At 33.0% G+C, this 25848-nt stretch overlaps 1 protein-coding gene across 1 annotated transcript in view; it reads right to left on the reverse strand.

Moving 5' to 3' along the window:
- The window catches only part of LOC105327719 (kinesin-like protein KIF13A), an 89287-nt gene that overhangs the window by 58235 nt on the left and 5204 nt on the right, over nucleotides 1–25848 (reverse strand). The window contains exons 3-6 of the mRNA XM_034455056.2: nucleotides 8646–8694; nucleotides 8381–8438; nucleotides 4016–4108; nucleotides 2177–2363 (exon numbers count right to left, since the gene is read on the reverse strand). Coding sequence (XP_034310947.2) covers nucleotides 2177–2363; nucleotides 4016–4108; nucleotides 8381–8438; nucleotides 8646–8694 — 387 coding nt within the window. The remainder of the gene's footprint in view (nucleotides 1–2176; nucleotides 2364–4015; nucleotides 4109–8380; nucleotides 8439–8645; nucleotides 8695–25848) is intronic.

The following is a 25848-nucleotide window of genomic DNA, read 5'->3' on the forward strand; positions in this document are numbered from 1 at the left end:
AGAAACCCTGACGTGCACCTGGGCACACGACACACCTGTTTTGTATATCTTGTATATTCTGTGTTAGTTCCAGGGGTTTTCTTAAGTTGGACAAACAATAGACTTTAATTAGATATACACAAACATGCACCTGGGCACACGACACAACTGTTGTGTATATCTTGTATATTCTGTGTTAGTTCCAGGGGTTTTCTTAAGTTGGACAAACAATAGACTCTAATTAGATATACACAAACGAACAAAACTATGTCTAGACAAACAAAGCAGTAATATCCTGCCCGATATAACAAAGGCAGTTGAGAGTCTTTTCATCTTTAACATGTATCTAGCAGATCTAGAGTTAGAAATAATGAAAATTGAAAAAAAAAATACAAACCTTAAACCGATTAACAAATTAAATCATGCATTTTTGGTTCATTATCTTTATTTTGTTTAATAACCAGATGAACTGAGAGAGAGAGAGAGAGAGAGAGAGAGAGAGAGAGAGATTTTTCACCGATTAATTTATAATAAGAAACAAACATACTTTAATTAGTTTTATGCACATATTAAGATACAGAGACTGCGCTCATCCCTACAATAATTTTGAAACCCCCCAAAAATTTTAAAGAATTTTATAACGGCAATCTGTGTCCATCGGAGCGGTGCTGATGATAGCGATCTGTGTTTAATGGAGCGACGATTAAAACCGCCTGGAACCCCCCCCCCTTCCTTGGAAATTATATTATCACTCGGATGACCCCCTCCCATCTCTATAAAAGAGCTTTTGCATTTAATATATGTTTTTATTGTTCAGCTTGATCAATATTGACTTAAAGGCCACTTAAAGACAGTGTAAAGGCAGTGTAAAGAGAGCGTAAATGCCACTTAAAGATGCTTAAAGGTGGCTTAAAGGTGGCTTAAAGGTAGCTTAAAGAAGTTTGGACATTAAGGACCTATAAGCACTTGCTTAAAGGTGACTTAAAGGCGGCTTAAAGGTTGTATAGCCTTTAAGCTCCTTTAAGTCACCTTTAAGCCACCTTTAAGGACTTGCTTAAAGATGGTTTTTCGCCCTGTGATTCTCAAAGACATGTACATTGTATAAATAAACTTGGTTGGATCTTGTTATAGGCAGTATGAGTCATCACTTTTGAGTAGACTTGTTTTGTATGGAATCAAGTTACAAGTATTCGCGAAAATTTTTATTTCAACGAGTGAACTGTATATTTCTGTTTGTTTATCATAATAGTAAAAAAAAGCCTAACAGATTTCACAGAAATTCTTTGAGAGTGAATCAGGTATGTGGATTTGCAGACAGGCTTGGATTTTTATAGTCAAGTTATTGGTTTGATAACTTAGGAACTAACATAGAAACTTGCTTACAGTACACCTTAACTGGTGGTTAAGTATGTGTTTTCGATAGTATATAAAATATGCTTTTGCATTAAATGCACTGGGGCATGATTTACTACTCTAAAGTTTCATTTTTGTAACCATACAGTGGGAGTATTTTATGCGGTTTTAACCCTATCGCCTTGCTAGTATACATTTTCCCAATGTGTAAATACTGGTAACAATTTTTACAGTACAGTAAAACACGGTTATAGTGAACACGCTTATAATGAATCGACGCTTGCAGTGAAGGGATTTTCATTCCACGTGACTATATTATATGTTGTAAACTTGACTGATATAACGAATTATGCTTATACCGAAGCCAAATCGCCAGCCCCCTGGCTCTTCCTTATAACCGTGTTTTACTGTATAGTGTTAGAGTGTTTGGATATTCATGGCATGACGTTGTACTCAGAAACATACACTTTCCGTAATGGGCAATCAGTCGAGATATGTGCTATTCGATTGCACACAATACAATGGTTTGCTAGTTTGCTGTGGTGAACTTTTGTAATATACTGGGAATCAAAATTACTTGGCTGTAAAACAATACCCTAAGAACCTACATTTTACATTTGAATTAACATTCTTTTTTTCCCTTACAACAATAAGGTCAACATTGACTGTATTTTGGGAAAACATTGAGTATGTGAGCCTCCCTAATAGAACAAAAGCATTGCTCTCAGCTGTACACTGGGCAATATTTGGTTTCTCAGGCTGCACATATAATCAATATAACCCTCAACCATGCACTTCACATATATAACATTGTATGCAGGTCCTCACTGAAATCAACAATTACCCTTTAGGGTCCAGGAGATCGTGCACTTTCTCATTGTAGATTTCCATGTAGGAGACCTCCACTTTAAAGTTGGTGTCCTCGCTGCGGAGCTCGGCGATTCGGTCAAACATCAAATCACACAGCCGGGGTATGATCCCCTTCCCTCCACTCGGCACACTCCCCATCATTGTGTATGACTTCCCTGAACCTACATGTACAGAACCTTTCAGTGTCTAACTAGTCAAATTGACACATAATGCATAGACGAGGGGCCATACAACTTGGACAAATTCACTTTTTGATCACTGTCTCATTTTTACAAAAGTTGCATATTTCAAGGAAAGGCTAGCTGACATCAAATTTGATTTTGGCGAAGTTTTCAGACCCTAGGTCTTATATCATATCAAGTTATGAGGCAGTTTCCTTAATCTGTCACTCACATTTCAGTCATTTAATTTTTTTTCATTAAATTACCCAGGTAGAACCAATGAAAAACCTTCATTTTAACTTTTTTTTTTATGTTGGTGCAGTTTTTTTATTTTGATTGTTAGAAAGGTACATCTAATTTTTGGAAGTTTGGGATTTCTCATTTCAAGGATTGTACTAGTTGATCAATTTTTTTAAACTTATTAAACTTTTGTATTCAAATATAACGACACTGCAAAATTTTGCTAAAAACAAAAACAAAAAAAACCAATCATCATACATACAAAAAACAACCATCACACACAAAAAAAGCAAGTTTTTAATATAAGGCAAATACCACCACTAAATTTACAACAAGTATTTCATTGGTCAAAAACCACAGGATTGAGAGTTTCATAATCAACAAAATAGAATAATTGATCAAGAGATACAGGACAAGATGGCTTTATCATGTTCATGTGGCTACTAGTTGGAAATTCAGAGGGAATATATTTCATTAGATTTAGCATTGTCTGATCTGAATTGTCTTCTTGTGACCTTTCTCTGATGCTATCTGCATGCCTGACTGCCATTCCAATAGACTCATTTACATAACATCTACATTTTGGAACTTTTATAGTTGAATAGCAAGAAGAGATAACAGAAAAAATAATTACAATACTGCATTTGGGCTGCCATGCTTCTAAATCAATGACTGCATATGTTGCATAACTACAACTACATAATGGCAAATCAATTTGCCTATCAATTTTAAATTTTGGTTCACCGGTACTTAAAAAAAAACCTTAGCTTGTGCAATACACATACAAATTGATGATTTTAAAAATTTAAAAACATCTGATTTAATTTATGTAAGGTACGAAGTCATGAAATATTAAATATTTTTTATTGAATAAACAATGAATAATGGACTGTTGGGAGAAATATTCCAACATGTTTTCTACACTATCTGTGAAAAGTACTGTGCATAATTCATTATCCTCCATTAAGAGAATTACTGCTAATTACTTCAGTCTTCATAGTGTTCCCTCTGCTAATGCATTTCTTCTAAAATGTGCAAGTCTGGTCTCCTTTTAAATCTATAATTGTATGCTAAGCATTCTCTAAATAAAGTAAAGTCTACTGCACACATTTGAGATCCATTAAAACGATGGTATAATTATGAATATGCTAAGTGTACCACCCAGTAACTTTCTAGTTTCCTAATTCCCAATGCGATGCATGTTTTCCCCCATAAAGTGAATATTGACGTTTTCGCGCAGTATTTATGAGGGTATAACTGGTGAAGGTGTGCGACTTGATTACCTTCCCTTTATTTTCATGGGACCATATCATAAAACATTAACCGAGGTAGAAATGCCCTATCAGCAATTAATTTCTTTGTCATAAAAATACCCAGTTTGATATCGTCTTTCGATCAATGAATTTTTTCACCTGTCTGTCCATACGCAAAGATGCAGCCATTGTAACCTTTGAATGCCTTCTCCAGTAGATCCTTGCCCACGCTATTGAAGACATCCTCTTGGCCTGTAATGTAAGCAATGGATACAGCGCAATAAAAGTTTGATCTGTGACCAGATAGTCTGGGGAGCTTTTTACAGCTTGAATGTAATACATGTAGTGACTAGTCAGAACATAACATTGCATAATGTTTCACAGTTATATTGAACATTAAGAGGGAAAAAAAACAAGGCTATCATTTGTAACAGCCAAATGCTGAATCTCCAGCAAATGGAGGGGAAAAAGATTCAGCTAGGTCTTTAATAGCAAAATGCCCCAGCAAAACCCGATATCAAATGCATCTGTTGTCTATCCAGTTTTAATGTCATTTTCACATTACCAGTATACTCTCTTTATTTCATGAATGAATATAAAAGCAAAAAACATGGTCAGGATCTAGCTGTAATGTCTTTTGGAATGAGTTTATATTTCCATGAATTCACTTCAGATGTATATCTCTCCATTGATTTTGGTGTATATATTATATAAAGAGACCACCTCTGACACATTTGGATGAAGTGCAAGTATACTGCACTTGATTCAATGTACAATGCTTTTCCAATTTCATTTTATCAGATGCCGCCTACACTTATGATCACAACAAAATGTCAGGGTTTATTTGAATACTTGAACTTCAAAAATCAAAATAATCTGTTTTGACACTAAAGAGATAGTTGTACCTAGTTTCCTCAAATAAAAAATTATTTTAGCTTCCCACTAACACACCAGAGGACTCTTTATCTTGTAAATGAGGAATTAACAGAAATTTTCTTCTTATTTTGGGAAAATATATTTTGTACCATATAGCTAACTGCAATTGGTCAAGGTCTGTATGGTTACAAAGTTTTCACAATATGGAAATATTGCTAAAAAACTGTTTTTAGGAACAACTATCCAAATTTCTAAACACATGATAATATTATATGATTATTGCTGTTTTTGAGATCCATACAATGATTTTAATAAGTTATCCTCGAAGTACAATATTCACCGAGCCAAAGATGAAGATAATATTGTACTTCAAGGACAACTAAATCAATATATTGATAAAATAATAGCAATAATTGTTTTATAATATGATTCAGTGATGAATTGATACATGCAGACTTATTGAGTGTAACTTCATCACTTTTTTTTAAGCTAAACTAAAGCCAAACAAATTGAGAAATATGATATTTCATTGGACGACATGACTAATATGATAACCAATCGTAGCATTTTGAATATTCCCAATAAATTTTTAGTTCAATGTAGAAAAAAATCAAATGTTATATATATAATATTAATCTCCTAGGTCACGTGTACTGTAGGTGAATATAACTTTTTATGTTTTCTAGAATGTTGGATATCAGCTAATCACAGAGCTAGGAATTAATCAATCATAAACTAATGCGTATTATTACAAAGTTTACAAAGACTAGAAATATTCAAACACCACCATCAAAAATGAATGGGTTCAATTTTTAGCTAGGTCAGTGCATGTACATGTAGAATGGCATTACCACCAACTGCTGGTTGTTTTTTCAAACTCAGCCTATGTGAAAATTTTTCATAATGATGAATTAAAATATTCTTATTTTGATTGGAAAAATGAGGACTTATCAGATGAAATGAAAAAAAAAAATGATTGCTTATAAAGATGAACCTGTGAACAAGGAGTAATGTTAGCAATATAATATTGTTATAAATAAAATAATGACAATATCAAACACCAGCCCCGCGTAGTCCTTATGAAACTCAAAGAAAAAATGGACGTATGACACGAAGAGTTCTCGCTGAACTCCATAATTACTGTCCTAGCAATCACGTTATCAAAGCTTTAGATAGTCCTGTAGCCAGCCCTTCTCTGGCAGGAAATTACGATCCCTAACAAATTTCATTTCGTGGAATTTAATCTGATAATTTCATTATTTCCAAGTTACAGATATGCAAGTAATTTGTTCTACAGGCGTATCTCTTTTTTCACCAAGAATTTGCAAATTTCAAGAGTTCTCATTGCAAAAGATTGTGCATTTGATGTAAAAGCATTCCTAGCTAACTCAATCGTGGTCCAATCATGACCATTTTTTGCACCGCATTTTCTTTTCTATTGATGAAATGAATTGAATGAGTAATATGTCAAAACCTAATTCCTTAGTCTCCGATGATTTTACAAGACATCTCCGATTTACAAATATGTTCCTTTAGGGCTTCACTTCAAGTCCCCTTTATTGTATAATTTTCTCCTCTATGGTATTACAGCAGAAACTTAAAACCAATATGGTTCATTTGCTGACAAAGTATTGAGGTATATGGTATATCCAGGTATAATTGCAGTTCTATACAGACAACTCGCCCAAAATAGAATTAATAAAAGCAGAAAGTGCCCCTGGTTTCTGAAATTAATAAAATAGATTTCAAAATCTGAAGACCACAATTGAAACCTGCAGCTTGAAAGGTTTTAAGTTGTGTGTGGCACAATTTTGATTGTGGTAGAAAGTAAGTAACACATAAATGAAGATTGCAATCAGGTAAATTCCATGTAACATAAAAAAACTTATTATTCATTCATCTTGCAATAAACTTATTAATTAACTATCAAATTACTGGCATATCATATTCTTTTTAGTATATATATATATATATATATATATATATATATATATATATATATATATATATATATATATATATATATATATATATATATATATATATATATATATATATCTATACAATCACTGTAAAAACAATGAAAAACTTAATATTTTCACCAGTTCATTGATTATTGCATGAGACTCTTTTCAATAAAACATCATTTCCTAATCATGTTACCTTAAACATAAACAGAAGTAATCAAAATAAGTGAGTGCAGCCTACCTTTATCTCAATTAATTAATTTTGAAATAATAAACCTGAATCAGGTGTAATATGATCCTGTACGTACAATAATTAATTCTGCGTCACTAGAGATGTGGATGCTGACTGAATTCAGACCAAAGATAAAAATCATGTGTTTCCTATTACAGAGATGGTTTTTTACAGATAAATTTTTATTTCAGACTCCTGCCATGAATAGTTATAAATGGATACATTGTATCACAATTAAAAGTATGGATATTAATTCTGATTATATAAAACAGGGTGATGATATTCCCTCTAGCTCCTCAGTCTTGACTGCACTTTTGCTATAGTTTTATCACGGAATATTCATTTCATCAATAGAGAAGGCTTTTATATCTATTATACCTTAGCTGTTGCACTAGAATATTTCTCAAAGTAGAAAACAACCTGCATGTAACTCCAATATTCACTGTATAATATTTGATTTTTCAGTACATATAAAAATCATGCTACAAAAGTGAGCAAGCCCTTGTCACATTTAATTTCAAAGACAAAAGATGCATCTGATAAAGAAGTGTCCAATGCAAAAGAATTGAAACAAAAGGCCCATGAGCCATATTGCTCAAGTGAGTTCCTGTATCCCTTTTTAAATCTTTTGAATAAAAATCTGAACTCAGTGAGAGGGAAAGGTGGTACACAGTTTGAAAAACATGAAATTTAATAATACAACTTCATACATCAAAGTGGTTGCAGAGTAATATTACAATATTCATGCACCACCGTCGCTAAGTTTCCTCAAGTCAAAACTCAGTCTGAGTTTTAACCTCAAATGTATGTACATTTCTTTTGTGATTTTGAGTTGAGGACTTAGTGAAGGGATTAGAAATTTGTGACGGTGGGACCAGGATTGTATTTCTTTAGAATTTAATTTTCAAATTAGCACTGCTTGTAAGGTCCTTTTCTTAGTTCTTTGGTCACAGATTAATCAATTTGAATCTTACTACATCAGGATATTTGCATAGTTGTAATTTGAAATTATTTTTTAAAGACACCCTACCTTTTTTTACTATTAATTATTCTTTTCATTTTACTCTCTTTGAAAAGGGTTTGCCCACAATTTTAAGAACTTACAAGGTAGATCTCACTTCACATGAAAATGCTTTGTGCCATTAGTTAGGTTGAAATTGCCCCAGTGGTTCTTATGAAACATTTGAACATGTCAAAAGTTTCCATACAGACTGTCAAACAGATGGATGGACGTCAAATGACAGGTGATCAGAAAAGCTCACTGGAACCTTAAGTTCAGGTGAGCTAACAAACAAGTTGAGGTCCAAATAGCAACGATATCAATTAGATATTATGGTATCATATTAAATTTACCGGTGCATTATACTTTTTCGATTTTTAATTGCCGACAATACTACTGTGTTATGTCTATTAAACCTCCTCCTCTGAGGTAATTATATAGGAATATACCTTGAAACTTTGGATTCTTTTCATCCATAGACCAAAAGCAGTTGTCAAATGCAAATGTCTGATGAAGAAAAAGTATATATTACTAATATGGTATAATAGATGTAAAGTACATAAGAATACCTTACTTTTTATACTCACATTTAAAAAACAAGTCCAACACATTTTGATATTCATTATTTTAAGTGATTAATGATTTTTTTGCATTTTTATCTTAATTTAAACAATGAGGGAAAGCAGGAAAACCCATGTAAGTACTGAAACGTACCTTTGGCTGTTCCCTTCTTGACTTCCTGTCGACACTGCCATCTGCTGGACTGAAAGTAATTAAAAATATACAATAAAAATGAATAAATTTACATTCAACTCACAAAATATCCTTTCTAAATTAAAAAGATTTCAATCAACTTGCATCTTTGAACAATATGAACAAACAAAAAAAGATAAAGACAGATGAACTGAGATGTATATATTATGCAGTTAATTACAGTAAGAGTTATGAAATATTGTTTATGATTCATTTCTTTAAAGATTTAATTCTTAGAAACATGTAATTCTTCATTTATTTATAAAACTAAATAAAAAATATATTACAATGCATCAATTTTGTACATGTTCCTTCTATAACCAAACATGCATATTATAAAATCACTGCCTGAGTACGAGCATAGTATTTAATTTGTTTGACCTGCCCAAGGCGACTTAGGTCAAGGGAAAAATTTCTGTCTTAAAATTAGGTCCATTATATCAAATGCTGGCCTTTCCATAACTAGAGAGATTTTCATGTAGCAATCAGCTGTACTAAACTTTTTCTTACTATGCACAGATAAAATGAATGTATAACAATTAGCTATAAAATAATGAAACCAGTCAACATCAAGTTTGCCATACTGGTTTAATTCACATGTGTTTCCTTGGACATCTTGTTGGCAAGAAATGTATAAAAGAATATTTGAACAAATATATAGAGTTGCCTTAAAATTATACCATATGAGCCAAAGGAATGCATGATGACTGGATCACAATTACATTTTACAAGTACAGTATTTCTTCCCAGTCCATGTTTATCATTTTATCAGCTATCCTGTTTCACTTATATAGCCAGCAATTTCACCACTTTGAATTCATATTAAAATGCACTGAAATCCTTCATATGCAAATTTAAAAAAAACCATATATGTATCAGGACAGTTAATAAACTCTAATAAAATGCTTAAGAAATTGAAACAACTTCTTTTCATTGAATGGAGTGAATGGACATAAGCTGACCACCAAGGAAAAACGTACATGAGTTGAAAATCTCTACATTGTTTGTGGAAAAACGATATTGCTATTGATCATGAAACATTTTTTCCTAATGCAAAAGATAATAGAATATTTTGTCAAAAAATATTCCCACTAGCTGATTCTTTCAACATTCATTATCTTGCCAACAAAGACAATTTATGTTGATAAATCAGCTGAAGTTAAAGACTGTGTTTGATCTTGTATTCCACCATGATAACTCAACTTACCGGTAAAGCAAAGCTTGAAAATCAGAAGTTTTTCGATACAACAATTAGACTTGAGTTTACTCAGAGATCCATCTTTTTTAGACTATCCTCTGATCTCTTCTCTGTCATATTTCCATTAGATATAATTGGCTGCTGAGTTTCTAAAGATTCAGTTATCTCAAACAAACAGAAAGATGCTGGCAAAATCCAACTTAATCTATAAGATGTATAAGCAAGATATATGTACTTTAGTCTCCTTTTAAATCTATTTTTTCTCAGAATTCATAATCTATACTCCAAAAAAAAAAAACCATCTAAAGATTAACAAGATCGATGGAAAAGCACTTGGAAAGTCTCCCAGTAATTGTCATGGCAGGCATGGGACAAGACAAACACAGGAAAGCACCAGAACATGAAATAATGAGTTGCTTTTATTGATAATCCCTGCTGAATAAATATTAAGTGTGAAAAATGAAACTGTATGGAGGAATTCACTAAAGCTTCACTGAGATCTGGCTCTATTCAGGCCTGTTTACAATAAAAACTGCATGGTATTGATATTGTGGAATACATGTACGTTCTATCAAATAGTGTACAATACATGTATGTATTAATTTATTTGGTTTGCACCAATTTGCACCAATTTCTATGGTATTTGCAAAATAAGAGGCTCATTTGCCACATAGCTCAGCTGAACAACAATTTCTAATACCAATAATATTGCTACGTAGATTTACTTTATCAAATACAACACAATTAATACAATGTCATGTCTGATTGAAAAAGTCATTAATTTTATGCAAGCATCAAAGATTATTTTAATGGGAAAAAAACCCCCAGACATGTGTAATTATTTTTGGGATTATTTATAACGCAGTTATATTATGGTATGAATATAAATATAAGAATTTTTACACAATAGCTTGCTTCTTTATTGATTTTACAAATAAAAACTTCCTTTGTCATTTTATATTTTCTCCCTCTATATATATTTTTTTCAGTTGGACCTAGCTCTCCCATTTTATTCTTTCTTAATCACTCAGGGTAGGGTAGGGTTAAACTTTTGAATCCTGTTTCCTTCAGCTTCAGTAGCTTAATTGTTTCTATATAATTTTATGCATATAAGTTAACTTCATAAATTCAAGCCTTGATCTTTTAACATCAGAATTTTTTTCTATTCCATTTCCATTGCCTTCAGTTCATGTAAACATTAGAATAATAACAATATTTGTTTTACATAAGGTTATGAACTTATGATTATGAATAAATTTGACTACACAAGAAACTCAATCATATTTCTTGTATCCCTGAATACCAAAAAGAATGAGACATTTTTTTCAATGTCTGTAAATCTACCCTCACCCACATTCATTTAAAAAATAACTGTATTTTGTTTTTCATATTGTAGAACTAAGGAGAAACAAACAAAATGACTTTTCCAACCCCCAGTCTAAATAATTTGCTAGCATTAAGATAAAACAAAAACCATTCCCTTTCAATTCATCTTCTGAAGCGTTCTTGTTAAGCTTTCAATAGAAATCACTCAAGGGAAAATTAAAGCATTGATTTTTCTGAGTAAATGTACAAGTTCAAAGGATGTTAGACTTATTAGAGAATTTTCAAGTTGAAATGGAGACCATTAACTGCTGCAATAGATTTTTGAATTAAGTTACTTCATATACCTGGCATGAAATGTTACCAGCTGAACACAGACTTTAGAACAAGATGACAAATAAGTCTTTGATGAAGAAATTTGCAAGTTACAGTCATCAAACTGAATTATTTATTTATTAAAAAAGTGTCTTTATAACCATAATCTGTGATCAACTGGTGGGGATTCTTGTCTGAGACAGCCAGTCTCTCGCTTCCTATTGGTGTCTGATCCCAAGGCTGAACCATAAAACCCCTCTTTCCTGTCACACATCTTTGCTTATTTGTGCCCTAAACAAGTTCTGATGACTTTATCGAGATGGACAGGACTGTTGCTTTTGAGCTGATCCATTAAAGATTTTCCAGTTAATCAAAATTATAGAGGGAAATGGTCGTTCACATGAATCGTTGGAGTAGGAGTCTTAACCACTTCCTGTACATTGATTGCAGATTCTGGGTAGCAGGAAAATCAGTCACATTGCGGTGAAATATTACCAGCCTTCAATATCAATTCTGCTCCCAGACCAAAGACAAAGTTCCAAAGATAAAAACTTAACAACATATGACATAGCAATTTATCACAGAATAGAGTCATAGTCAATCAATACCCACAATTTCCAACCCCCCTCAGAAAAAGGTCACTTGACTGGGCCATAAGAGGAAATTCTTTGAAATCAATAACCTTTACTCCATCCTCGGGAGCTGGTACAGACTGTCTGACAACCCAATCACCACTTGTCTTATCAGTGTTGGAAGGAACAATATGTTGATGAATTGTTGGTTACATTTAGGATATAAATGTCTCATTTTTAAGCTTCTGGAGTTTTCACAGAAGCACAAAAGAAAATCAGAAAAATGAATCTTTGAGGAAATTGTCCATTTTTCTTCAATGTAACCTGCCATACAAGACTACAAAGTAATGATCAAATGTATTCAAGCAAACTTTAAATTGTCTGTTATTGCATGCTAAAGAATGTAATATGCTCACATCATTCAGTTTACACATTTTTGTAAACAATAGAAGGTTAGCATGCAAGCAAGTGTAAAATATATACCAGCACTATCCTCCTAACCTCAGTATTGTGAAAGTAGATGATACAAGTCATGAACTCATCATATCTCTTTGATGACATCAGCAGGTTTAATTACTTTATACCCTAATATCTATACCCATAATGCATCAGATTTCTGCTGTTCTATTACTGGCATGACTGATTATACAAATAGTGCCTGATAGGGAGGGCAACAGTTGAAATTGACACCCCCGAGAAAACCATTTCATGGGATATCAATTTCAACAGTTACCCTCCCAAACAGGCACTATTTATTTTATTATACTGAATGTCTTAATTTTAAAAAAAACTTTACTGCTGACGTAAATTCTGCTATGAACAGTACACTAACAATTTAAGCGCATGTAACATTTAGTTGAGTTACCTGTTGCCAAGTGTGTTGGCAACGCTGAGGGTTATAGAACGAATCATAAACTGCATCTAAACCAATCAGATTTCAATATTAAACATGAAAGTACATGTATAATAAAATAAATTGGATTTTGGGCACAAATAATGTTAAACTACTGGCTATCTGGTTTAAATGTCAGTACCTACATGTACCATAGATAGACAGAAAAACACTGGGGAAAAAATACAAATGACATTGACTTTGGAGTTCCACTACAGTCATACTTTACAAGTAAGCAATCGGATGATGCTTTTAAGAATCGCAATTTCTTGGGCAACAACAATATATCCCAATGCTCACTAAGGAGCAATTTGGTAGTTTTATAATAAGAAAACCTGGAGCCACCATGCATTCATTCACTCAATCATATATCAAACTTGATTAAATCCTGAGATTGAATTAGCTAGATCAGAAATGAAATGAATTGCTCCATGGAGTTTCTGTCTATTTACTTCTCTAATAAGTACCCTTCAAAGTTGTGTTATTTAAAGCTTTGTCTCATTATGGACGCAGTCTTAACTTGGAAATAAAAAGGAAATGAAGGAGGAAAATAAGGTGTCAGATTCATCATTCATGAATGACATTTTACACCCAAAATCTACAGACAAAAGGACAAAACAATTTTCTAAATGAAGGCCTTCAATAAATCTCCACCATTGATCTGTGCTTTCTTAAATAGCCCAACTGGCCCTATGGACCACTGCTTACCATTCTGTCTGTTTTGCAACACCAATAAATCTTTCCTTGCCAGCAGGAAGCAATGTCCAGTCAGAGGGCAATAACGTGTAATCAATTGTGCATTAAGGAAAGCACTGTTCTGCATTATGGAAAGCAATGAAGGGAATCTTGACTATCGTTAATAGAATGACCAAAATCATTTGGCGATGAATGGAAAACTTTTTACAAGATCTATCTCCCGATAGAAACTATTTTGTACACTGGTACTGAAGCCAATAGAATGCATCTAGTGATGATTTCCAAAGGTCTTTAAAACAAAATATCTTTATAAATTATTAATTAATATACTTTATGAAACATGTACTTTTACTGCAATTTTTCATTATTAAAGATAATATCAGAGTATATTGTATTTTAATAAATTGTGCATAGAAATTAATGATTATTAAAAAGACATATCTAAAAATGTAATTTAACTTCATTTTGTGAAAATTTTAAAATTTGGAAGTGTCTTAGTATCTTGTTGCTATAAAAAAAGATCAGGGTTCAAAACATACTAATTAAGCCAACGTGGGCATCAAGTTCTGACTTGTATTATATAACCTAAAAAGTCTGAAATGGAGTCTGAGGTATGTTTAAAGATACTTTTTAAGATATGGCCAAACAAGTAAGCTAGGACAGACATTTACATGTGCTGAAGATTTTCTGACTGAATTTTAAAATTGAATCTTAAGTTTATATAGTTAGAACCAAATTAAGTCCTATGAACTACATGTACATGTATTGCTCTCAAACCTGATCATGAGGGCTGATAAATTGTGAATGTTTGTTTCTGATCTTATTGAGCTCAACATGCAACAAGGAATGCAGTTCAGATATTGACAATTGATAAGATGGTGACTTTGGTAGAAATGCAAGATTTTTACTTAAAAAAGAGAAAAAGACATGCAGTTTTAAATAATGTTATTTGATGTCATCTTTTACATTGAGTAAGTTTTTTATTTTGCAAGAAAACTCAAGATATGGTTTTAATATCTTGCAATTTTTCAAACTTATCATGAAATTTGATAAACCATACACAATTCTTTAAGTACCAGTACATAATTGTGTTCCCAGATATTTTCATATCCCAGAACCATGGAGATTCATAGTTGTTATTTTTTATAACAGGGACACTGGACGATTTATCGAACACCCGATGCAGCATATTTGAATTAATAAAATTTCATTAAGACTGTCACAGACCAATATGTGTTCTCCGTTGGAATTGCTTTTATTACATTTAGATTCATTACTTATGCAACAGCATTACCTTTTGTCATCCATGGGCAGATTTTACTTAATGAAAGATTCAGCTAGTCTATGCATGTTTTAAGGACATCAGCTGCAGTTTACCCAACTGGGAGACCATCTCATGAAAATGTGCTTTAAATAACATTAAAAAAAAACTACTGTTAGCCAACCGCAGGCATGGAATCATTTTGGATTCCAGGTCTGAACCTGTCTAATATGTGTTCTTCCATCAGTGATGCAATTAATGCTTTGTGCATTGTATTTTAGATGTATAATTAATGGTGGATTGACCCTGATTGCTCTGCAAAACAAACTCTGCCTGAACTGTGAAGCAATCAGTGTTTGAAGTTAAAAAAAACAACTTTTTAGAGCATTATTTTGTGTACGTAACTTATTTTTAAAAATAAAACTCAACCCTAATACGTGCGTATGACAATATTAACCTTTGAAAATCTCTCTTTCATGGTATTAATTGATATTGATTATACATAAGAACAACAAGAATCAAACAGAGAATAGTTTAAGATCAAAAATTTTAGTCAATTTAAGGAAAAAGGAAACAGGTAAATGGCTGGGAAAAAACCACATAAAAAGTGGTATATAAGCAGCAGATATTCAGAGAGAATGTGATGCCAAATCTTGAAATTTCTGGGAGTTTCCACAAAATGGATCATGAAAAGATGCTGTATGTAAGCACTAAAACTTTCTGTTGATATCAATACAAAATAAACCAAAGAGCCATGTGCGTGGAAGAATCACACTCTGCCAAAATACAGCACATCTTTAACTGATAATTGAAGTAAAAATCCACAGCTTTTGAAAACTATCTGATCGGAGATTGAGCCAATACCTGTTTTTGTCAGAAAAACAGAAGAGTATTCATCTTAATCTGATACCTCATTAAATTCAAAATAAGGGGAGGATCAGTGTGTTAACAGTATTACACACTAGATAACATCTCGACAAACATTCAAAAGACCTTACAGTAGTAGCACCTGTATATTTAATCTGACAACCATTATTCTAATACACAACCTGCTGTAATCAGAGTCCACATTACCTCTGATTATATTAAACAAGCTAAGGAAACAATTGCACTCTGTGTTGACTGTTTAATGGTGGGTTATACACTACAATGTACCCATTGTGAACTCCCCAGCATAAGGGAATGGGTACCTGTATCATTATAGGAGTTAATGAATAACTTTAATCTTAGATTTAATGTGTTTGGTTGGAAAGAGAAATCTGAAAATTAGATTTATTGATTTGTACTAGTTAAGATGAATGCAGGTTCATATTAACATGAAAAATCTAGCTAAATATTAAAAGAAAAACTCGAACATTTTTGGACTTGAGCATGCAGTCAGATCTGTAATCTTAAATATGAGAACAGACTTCTGTCATTTGTATGAAATCAATTCCAAGTTCTGTGCTCTACAGCTAAGCTGACAAATTCTTAGGTCTTTGTAAACACTAGGAAGGCCTCTTAATACCCAGCTTTCAATTTTGTTGCTCATTAATTTGCTGGATAAGAACACACACCTTAAGGACATTGATTAATAAAGTAAAATAACAGGAAGACTCAAATGTTCTCCTGAAGATTTTCCTCCAACTATATAGCTGAGGTTTTACAGAAGATGCAAAACCATAAAAGACCAAGGCCTGGTTCATTATCACAAGAACCTATGTGAACTTCCTGTTTCTGGTGATACAGAGATACCTTACAATGCTGACCCTTCTGTTGTAGAGATGAATTTATTGATTAGAAAATTCAACATATGCATAACTTTGAAGTTTTTTCTCATTACGACATGATAATATCAATGTGATGATTGCAAATGTTGCAATGTCTGAATGATAAACGTTTCATCTCAACAGTGGCAAACAATGAAACAAAAGTAAATCTTTCTTACAGTACAAAGTTAATTTCCATGCAAATAACTCATTAAGGTCTTCCGTTGTACTGATTCTGTTGGAAATTCTTCATTATTATTTTTCTTCTTCTTTTTCTTCTAGACGTTTCTTTAAACTGTAATATCTCGCTTGTTTGTCATTAGATTTTATTCAAATTTTCAGGGTTTATTGGCAATGACAATAGCTTACTATAGCACAAAAAAATTTGAAATCGCTACTTCCGGTTTTGAGTTATTCCCCTTTAAATATTTTTTTAGTGGGTCTCGTGTACCTGCAAAGGCTCCGAGTTGATCCGTAGCAAGTAGTTTTAATTTACAAATCCTTAATGTAGACATCTTGAACGTTGTCCTCCTAGTTTTACATGTTTGATTAACCCACGTATACTTCTTAAAAAATTACATCGAAATTAATGTTTCAAAAAATGTTAAATTTTGCTTATATCTTTGCTCAATAACTTTTTAGTTGTAAATTTTTTCTAGACACATATAGAACAAAAGTTGTGCAGAATATTAAGAGCTTTCATTTGATACCATAAAAAAGGGGCTAGCCCCTAAAATGAGGGGTCTAGATCCCTTTAAAGTCTTTGCTTCATAACTCTAAAACGGTATTTTTTTCGATATGGGCGTCGCTGCAAAAAATGTTGTTTGTGACTTTATTGATCTCATAAAACTGTTTTTGTGTTCGGGTATTGCATAATATGAGGGAAAAAGTAATACGTGTTGACCAGTACTCGCGGCAATTTGGCCAAGTTAACGAAACTCTCCCTCGCCCTCGGCCGAGAAAATCGGTCACCATGGTCGCGGCTGGGCTACCTAGCGGTCAGCGGATATCTAATACACGAGAGTTGCGTCTCTCATATACGAGTTTATTTAGCCGCCAACTCAAGAATTGTTTTAGTTTTGATTACACATAAAAGTTTATCGACTAAACGATTCGGTGTCAATTAAGAAATTGTTCAGTTAATTAATAAAAGCAATGTCATTCTCAATCTAAAGCAATATTAGACATAGATCAATTGTGGGTTTTAAGTTTAAAATAAAGAACTTTTATTTGATAGAATATGGTCATTATACTGCAAACTTTTCAAATCGTCCTGGGTTCTGAGCTGTGCGTGTCTGTGCGTTGAACCTTTACGTAATCTATCCTTCGTCAACGGCCAAGGAGATGAGCCACGGCTGCACTACCTAGCGGTAAGCGGTTATCTAATACACAAGATTCGCACACCGCGACGCACACTTAGATGAAGAAGAATGTGTTTGAGTTTATATAGCCGTAAATACAAGAACTGTTTTAATGTTATGTTATAAAAGTTTGTCCATCTTGTATTTATTTAATTAAACATTTGAGTGAAAATGAAAATTAATGAACGATATTACTCCAAATCGGAAACATTGTCAGACATAAATTAATGGCTGGTTTGTATATCTAAAAAAATTTAACCCTCCCCCCCTACCCCAATATTAAATGATGATCATCCCTCGCACATGGCCGAGGAGATATAGCGCGAGTGGACAAGTGATCCGCAGTCGGCTCGTGTTCTTCTACATGTACCTTATTACGCGTTCATGTTTCATATTTTGCACGGACAGAACTATACTTATTATGTTTTCAACTATTATATAGGATTAAGATGAAAAGATAAATTTATTTTGCTTGTACAGCTGATTGAGCATTGATTTAATTATACTATAGCGTACAAGGTAGTTTAAAAATCAACTCAAATTATAATCAAAGTGCCATGTTACATGTTTGCGGTAGGTGCTAGCACGATAAAAGAATGTCCTGAATTGTCCTGAATTGAGGCATTTGCTGATTATTTGAAAGAATATTCACATGAGTTTTAAACAACTGAAGATTAGATTCTATCGGTCCCATATCAATCACTCTGTAGTTTTTCTAATACATGGTTGTTCGTTTGAGTGTGGAAGCGAATTCATTGCTGCGTCCCCACCCCCTCCTCCCGCCCCGCTAACAAGTGCTCGCGCTGGATTTTTTTTAAATTGGCGAAAAGACATCCAGATCTGTCGAAAATCATTTTTGGTGACTTCTTCTTATGTGTAACATTTTCTATTCAACGTGTTTCACTTTCCCACCCGATAGTTTATTCTGTCAGTCTGTGTTAATTCAATCGCCACGTGCGACCTTAAATCTTGTGTCGCTTTAGCACACACAACTCAAAACATATGTAATTGAGTAACAGTTGGAAGGTGCTTTTATTAACAATAAGACTATTATTCGAAGTCAATCATCTTTACATTAAAGATGTGGAATCGTTACCTGAGAGTGTGGCTAATAAATTAACCCGTTAAACACACTAAACTTCTATAGTTATCAACAGAATAATTCATAATATATTATAATTGAAAGTTGGAAGTCAAAGGAAATTTTGTTCTTTAAAAAATACGACTACATTATGCAATGCAGTCGATCGCCATCGAAATCATCAAAGTACTGCAAGTGTCGACAGATTTCTTATTTCTTTGAAAGACCATAATTGTTCACTTGACTTGCAGACTATAAGATAGCGACATATCTGCCTCCAAAAAATATATGCGCTTCTCAAAGTTACACTTAAGTGCGTTATTGGGGATTTTATTTATTGCTAATTGTATGAAAATTGATAAAAAAAATTAATTGAAGTTGTGTATTATGAGGTTGTAATGCAACTTAATTTACTTACAAGGTTAGCTACAGCCAGTGGAATAATAATTTTAGGTGAACAATGAATACCCAATATATTAAAATACAAGATAAATAGTTTCCAGAACTATAATACTATGCATGTGTATATGAAGGTTGCACCCTCATTTGTATGGATGTAGGTGAGGAGGTAAAGGTGTATCGATATACATACAATGTATGACTGCACATACGGATTCCGGACCGTGGCTACAAGACGATACACATAATAGTTTTTTAATACATCAATGCGCAGTTTGATCTAGAAACTGACCAGTTTCATAACTTCTTCGAATTTCTCTAACACGGACTGTCTAATTCCTTCCCAGAATTCCAATTTACACAAGCGCAATTGAAGTTTTTTTTTTTCAATTTTATAAATCAAAAATACAAATAACGATTTTGCATATCATTACATCGTCGAGAGAGGTGCTATTCATTCTGTAAATAAGGTTATTTAATTACATAATGTTACATAGCGGTGTCTTTATGAAACAGAACCATCTGGTGTAAAATTTAGATGCTCGCTTTTGCATAAATTCTCCCGCTGATCTTTTTTTTTTTTTTAGCTGATTATATATTATTTTGAATGTCCAAGTTTACTCGTATCATTAAATGATATCAGACGACACACATTTCCCTATAGAAAAGTTCAGAGATGCCATCAATTTTGACTAATTACTAAAGTTTGTCCGCACGTAACAATTCTAAACTTGCATATAGTCTTCAAAAATTTAGAAAGATTTGAATAAAGGAGTTATCTTAGAGAAAAGGTTACGTGTTTTGTAGGCGTGTTCGGTTTTAAAAGAAAAATACAATTCCTGACATGAGTCATGAGTACATACTGTTTATAACAATGCTTGCTACCCTTTGAAAATTTAACTCGCCATTTAACATGATGTCTCATTTTTTAAAGAATTTTTGAAATGATTACACAAACTGTGTTCGACAAATAGTTTTCATACAGCATTTTCTTCCTTTCTTTTCAAAACATGTTTTATATACAGGCTTTCAATCACAACACGTTTTTATAACAAAAGCAGAACTGAAAGTTTAGTCATTATAGTCGTTTGACACCATATCACATATATTTTCAACCCGCAGCAACAACGGAAGACCTACTCGTGGCTTTGCCACGAGCTCTGCTCTAGTTTTCAATATAGTTTGATACAGTATTTGGTTTTTTTTCGCTTGATTATGCTTAATTCTTTACATCCTGTCTGTAGAAAATGGTGTGCTTATGTCTTGACAAAAAACTTGATTTTGTTGTATAAACACACCCAAAACAATAAAGGTATACAATGTATATATGATAGTATAGCATGCAACGAAGCAGCTGACAAGACATTTGCAAGAAGAGGCCAAGAAAAGGCTGCATGTCTATCAAAGCAGACACCATAACATGAAGCAACAGAAGCACACAGGTCAGGGTCCATCAAGCTTTAGAAAGGTGAACACACCTGTCTGAAATCATGAGAGAGAGAGAGAGAGAGAGAGAGAGAGAGAGAGAGAGAGAGAGAGAGAGAGAGAGAGAGAGAGAGAGAAGGGGTCTTGGTACTTATGATATTCTGCATTGACCTAAAGATGGTCAAACAATTAATTCTTCACCAAAATCAATATCAAATGATCCTTTCCTCTACAGAAAAGAAGCAAGATCAAGTGTCAAAGCAATTCCAGAAGCAATTACAAAAATGGCTACCTAGTTCTGAACATTCAACCCTGCACTCTCAACACTTCTCCCTGTGAGAGCTAGGCTCCAAATGAGAAAAAGAAAAGGGGGAATGATATTGACTTTTCAAAGTGCATCTCTGTTCTTGTCTCAGCCATGAATTGCAGAGTGCAATAAAATCTAGAGCTAGGGCACAACGTACAAAATATTACTATATACTATACAAAGTCTTGGGCCAAGTCTTTTCATATGATTCTATGCAAAGCATAAATTATACATGTTCATCACATATGTGGGGTAGTTATGATTATAATCAGCTTATTCATTCAAACATAGCAAGACACACCAATGTATTTTGTACACATATTCATTTTTTTTTCAGTTCAGCAATCATGCTATAAATGTATCTGCACTACACGCCAAAAAATATGGAGGCGTTTATTGAAAATTCTTGCAGTAACATTAACATTCAAAATTTGATCATCAGGAAACAAGGAAAATTTCTTTCAAAGCCATGATCATTTTAGACATAGAATCAGCTGGTCTACTTTGTGGAACTTCCATTATCAGCTCCAATATTTCTATGCTGTGGATCTTGTTGTCCCCCCAAGAAGAATTTCCATAATGAATGTCTATTACAGTAATGATTCTTGAAAGGAAATACTAATTAAAAACCTTATGTAAAAAGTTTTCTTTTTTAAAAAATACTTTCAGTCCTAACCTTGCAGTGCTAGCATGGAGACCATTTGGTCCATCAGATCATTGGCAAAATGATATGAACTTGTATTGGCTCACATTTCCCTGAAGTGGTGTTAAAAGCATTGAATTTTGTGACAATTGAAATGAAAAAAACTAAATCTCACTGTTGGTCTCAATTTTCATGTTAATGGGTATTACTTTTAATTGAAGGGTGATGCATATCTCTTGGGATGAGTGGCAGTTATCATATTGCAGGTGTATGAAACATGCATACTAAGGGGTTTATGTTGCATACAGCCATCAGCTCACAAAAGGCAAAGAAAAATAACAATAACATGTTATTGCAGTTACTGAAACATGTAGCCAAACAGAATCGTGTATTGTGAACTATTGATGAATCGCTTCTCATTACAAATATTAGATGGATGACTGATACATAACAAAGAACACAATATTGAAGAGAACTTTCAATATATTGCAGTGATGGTGAGTATTTTGGGATAAACAGCGATTCATACTAACTTTACACAATGTATTATTGTGCAATATTACCTAAACCCTCTCAGACTGATTACACAAACTATAGAGTATAGCAGATGTCTGATTCTGCATTATAGAATTCAATCTGTCTTTTTAAGCTGATATACGCATGTAACATAAGTACATGCGCACACATCATCATGAGATAACAGTTCGATATTACTGTTCAAAGTGTAAAGGAGAGAGAAGAGGGGTGGGGAGAACAATTTTTGCAAAAAAAGGGACATTTTTTACAACAAAAATATCACTGGTTTTAATCAACAATATATTTAATTTAACCATGCACCAAGCTTCATGTAAGAATTTGATGATTCAAGTAAATGAAATTCATCTTTTACATCTAAAATCATAAATTCAGAGTACCTAACAAATATCGATCTCTGGCATTTCAAAACATCAAGGGTTTTTTTGGCATCCTTAGAAATTGATTGCAAATTTCAACATCCTTGAAAATTGAATTCAAATCCTTGGTGATGCATTTGACAAATCAAATAAAAAATCCATGTGAATTTCAGACATCTCTGTTGCATAATTTTTCCAATACTATTTCACTTTTTCCTTAATTTTTTCCCCTCACATTTTTAAAGCTTCTGAAACTTACTGTAGCATGCTCATGTGCATTTAAATTTGTAAAGCTAATAAAATACCAGCATACTAGTATGCATTTCTTTCATTGCAGATGTCACGGATCTCCTAAATTAATAGAGTGGCTTAATTAAGGTGGTATATGGGAAACCTTGGGATATATAATAATATAACATGAATGAAAGAACATCTTTATAACCAAACAAATAATCACCGTTCTAAAATAATCAAAGTTTACATTATCTGAACATTAAATTAAGCATTGAATCATTATTTTTTGAAAGACTGCAACGGTGCGTGCATACAAATTGAATAACGCGCGCTAGCGCGTTATGAAAATTTGTTTGCACACACCGTTGCAGTTATGAGACCACATCTTTCAAAAAATAATGATTCAATGCTTATATTTACATTTTTTAACATTTGTTCTCTTTTTGCAAATATGATTTATTTTTTAAAATCTCGGCCTTATTCAACGTGTAATGCGCAATTTTAGGGAAGAGCCTTTGGAACAACCAAATTATGCTGACAATTAAAAATAGTGCACAGCGTTTTGAATTCTTAAAACACAATTTTATTTTTCATTCTGTAATTTAATGAATCTATTTTTGGTATACTAAGAAGTTAATCAATTAAATTCATATAAATCTTAAAAAAATATTTTCATCTATGAAATATTAATCAGCCAAAGTATAATATCAGGTCGTGATCTGGTTTGAAGTCGGGAGGAGAGTCAGTCATGTTCTGAAGGAAGACTGAATGTATATTCATCATACGCACCAGATTTGGTGATTGGGTCTTCTGTGTTATGCGTAAATATCATTCAAATCTATCAATGCAATTTAAAAGGGGGAAAGAAAGTGAATGTATATATTGTACCGTAAGGTACAATTTTTATTATGGTTATGAAATTGTAAAAGCCCCGTTGGGTTTTAAACTCATGAACTGTAAAAGATCAGTATCTGATGTTTTCACCTATTGAGAAAGTATGTCAAAATATAGAGGCTTCCCATACCTCATTATTTTATTTCTTTTTCATAAGAAACTAGGGAACCTTTGCCCCCTTGTCCATTGAGCTTAATACACCCACACCCATTTCAATAAAATACAATAAAATAAAAAATGCTAAGTCTGAATCTGCATCCCTTTATCATTTCACAGAGATATGATGCATAGATTAAATCGACAGTCTTATTGTTTTGTACACGTAAGTCCAAGGACCAGTTATATACACAATTAAGATCAGTGACCCCATTCTAATTCATCATCCAGTCAAACTTATTCAATTGATAACAAAGAATAAAACTCATTCTTCTGTCAATATAAACTCAATCAACAAATCTTTATAAAATAGGGGAGGGGGATTGTTTTTTCTTTTATTCTGATAATAACACTTGATCATAGAGAAGTCTCTTCAAATGATAGAGCTGAATAAAAAGTATTCATTATAGTTTCTTTAAAAAAAAGTTTGGTAGTCATGACTCGAACTTGAAGTATTTATGTACTACAGTGTTTACAGGTATTTTTAAATATTATGTGCAATGATTGGTAGACTAAACATGTAAAATAACTGCTTCACAATCAAAGTTTTTGCCACTAGATTAGGAAATAGACCAGTGGCTAACATTGACCAGTCTTTTGCAGTTGTACATTTTACGATTGGCTTGACCAATAGGCTATAATCTACTGAATAGACAAAGTAAATGTGCTTGCACATTATATACTTAGTCAAAACTGTTTTCTATTCCAAATTGAACAAAAACAGGGTTGGTAGTATCAGGAAAAGATTTTGTTACATTAAAGTTACATTGTTGTTTTAATTCAAACTTCATCAATCAGATGGTCCCTTTGACACACACTAGTATACACACTTGATCCCCCCAGATTCATTTGTTCCAACTGCATGATGACATGAACATTTTTTTTTAGAATCACAACAATTCAACCAAAAATGAAATTTTCCAAATGTGAGTCCTAAAATGAACATCACTGGGGTCCAGAGGCCTGTTCAACAGAGCGGGTGCTCGCGAGCGCTCGCCAAAATTCCCTTACCCGCAACACAAATTTTGGCGAGCGCTCGCGGGCGCTCTCTCTGCTGAACACGCCTCTGATAAACTATTAAGGACCGGCTTATTGACTTAATTTTGGAATGGACTACAAAGGGGAAACACTTTATTTATTCCTCTTGGCCTTAGTCTGGTATGACTGCGATTCCATATATACTAGCTAGCCTGGCTACCTGTAAACTGTATAATCTTATTTTGAAGGGAGAAAGGATGATGGTGTAAATATTTGTTGTTTTGATGAAGATGACGTGGGTATAACTGACTGATATATCTCCTTAGCTTCAATAACTTCTAGACGGTAATCAATATATACAACTTCAGCATGCATATGAACAAGGTTCCTTTTGATGAAGCCTGCTCTTATATAACATTAGCTAGCATACTTTACTGAATCTGCTGTATACATAGAGTTATACAGTATTCTGATGTTTAAGGATCTCATTAAGCTGACTGGATCTTTACATTAAATTCAACAGAAGCTCTAGTAAAGTCGAGAAGTGAAATCGATGTTGGAGCAGGATTTCATTGCAGCAGGCTGCACCAAGACTTCACACACATAAAATAGCCATTCTGATTCCATCAAAATCAATTGGTTAAAAAAACACAGACACGACACCACGATCTGGATTAAGCTTCATTTTTCACCACAGTACTTTTTTTTAACACCACAGTAGGGAATAAGTGAGCTTAGCACTTGCATTAAGTTCATTTTCTTCCTCCTTATTGTAACAATTGTAATTT

This window comes from Magallana gigas, chromosome 5 (assembly GCF_963853765.1).
Source record: "Magallana gigas chromosome 5, xbMagGiga1.1, whole genome shotgun sequence".
In the NCBI taxonomy this organism is placed as follows: domain Eukaryota; kingdom Metazoa; phylum Mollusca; class Bivalvia; order Ostreida; family Ostreidae; genus Magallana; species Magallana gigas.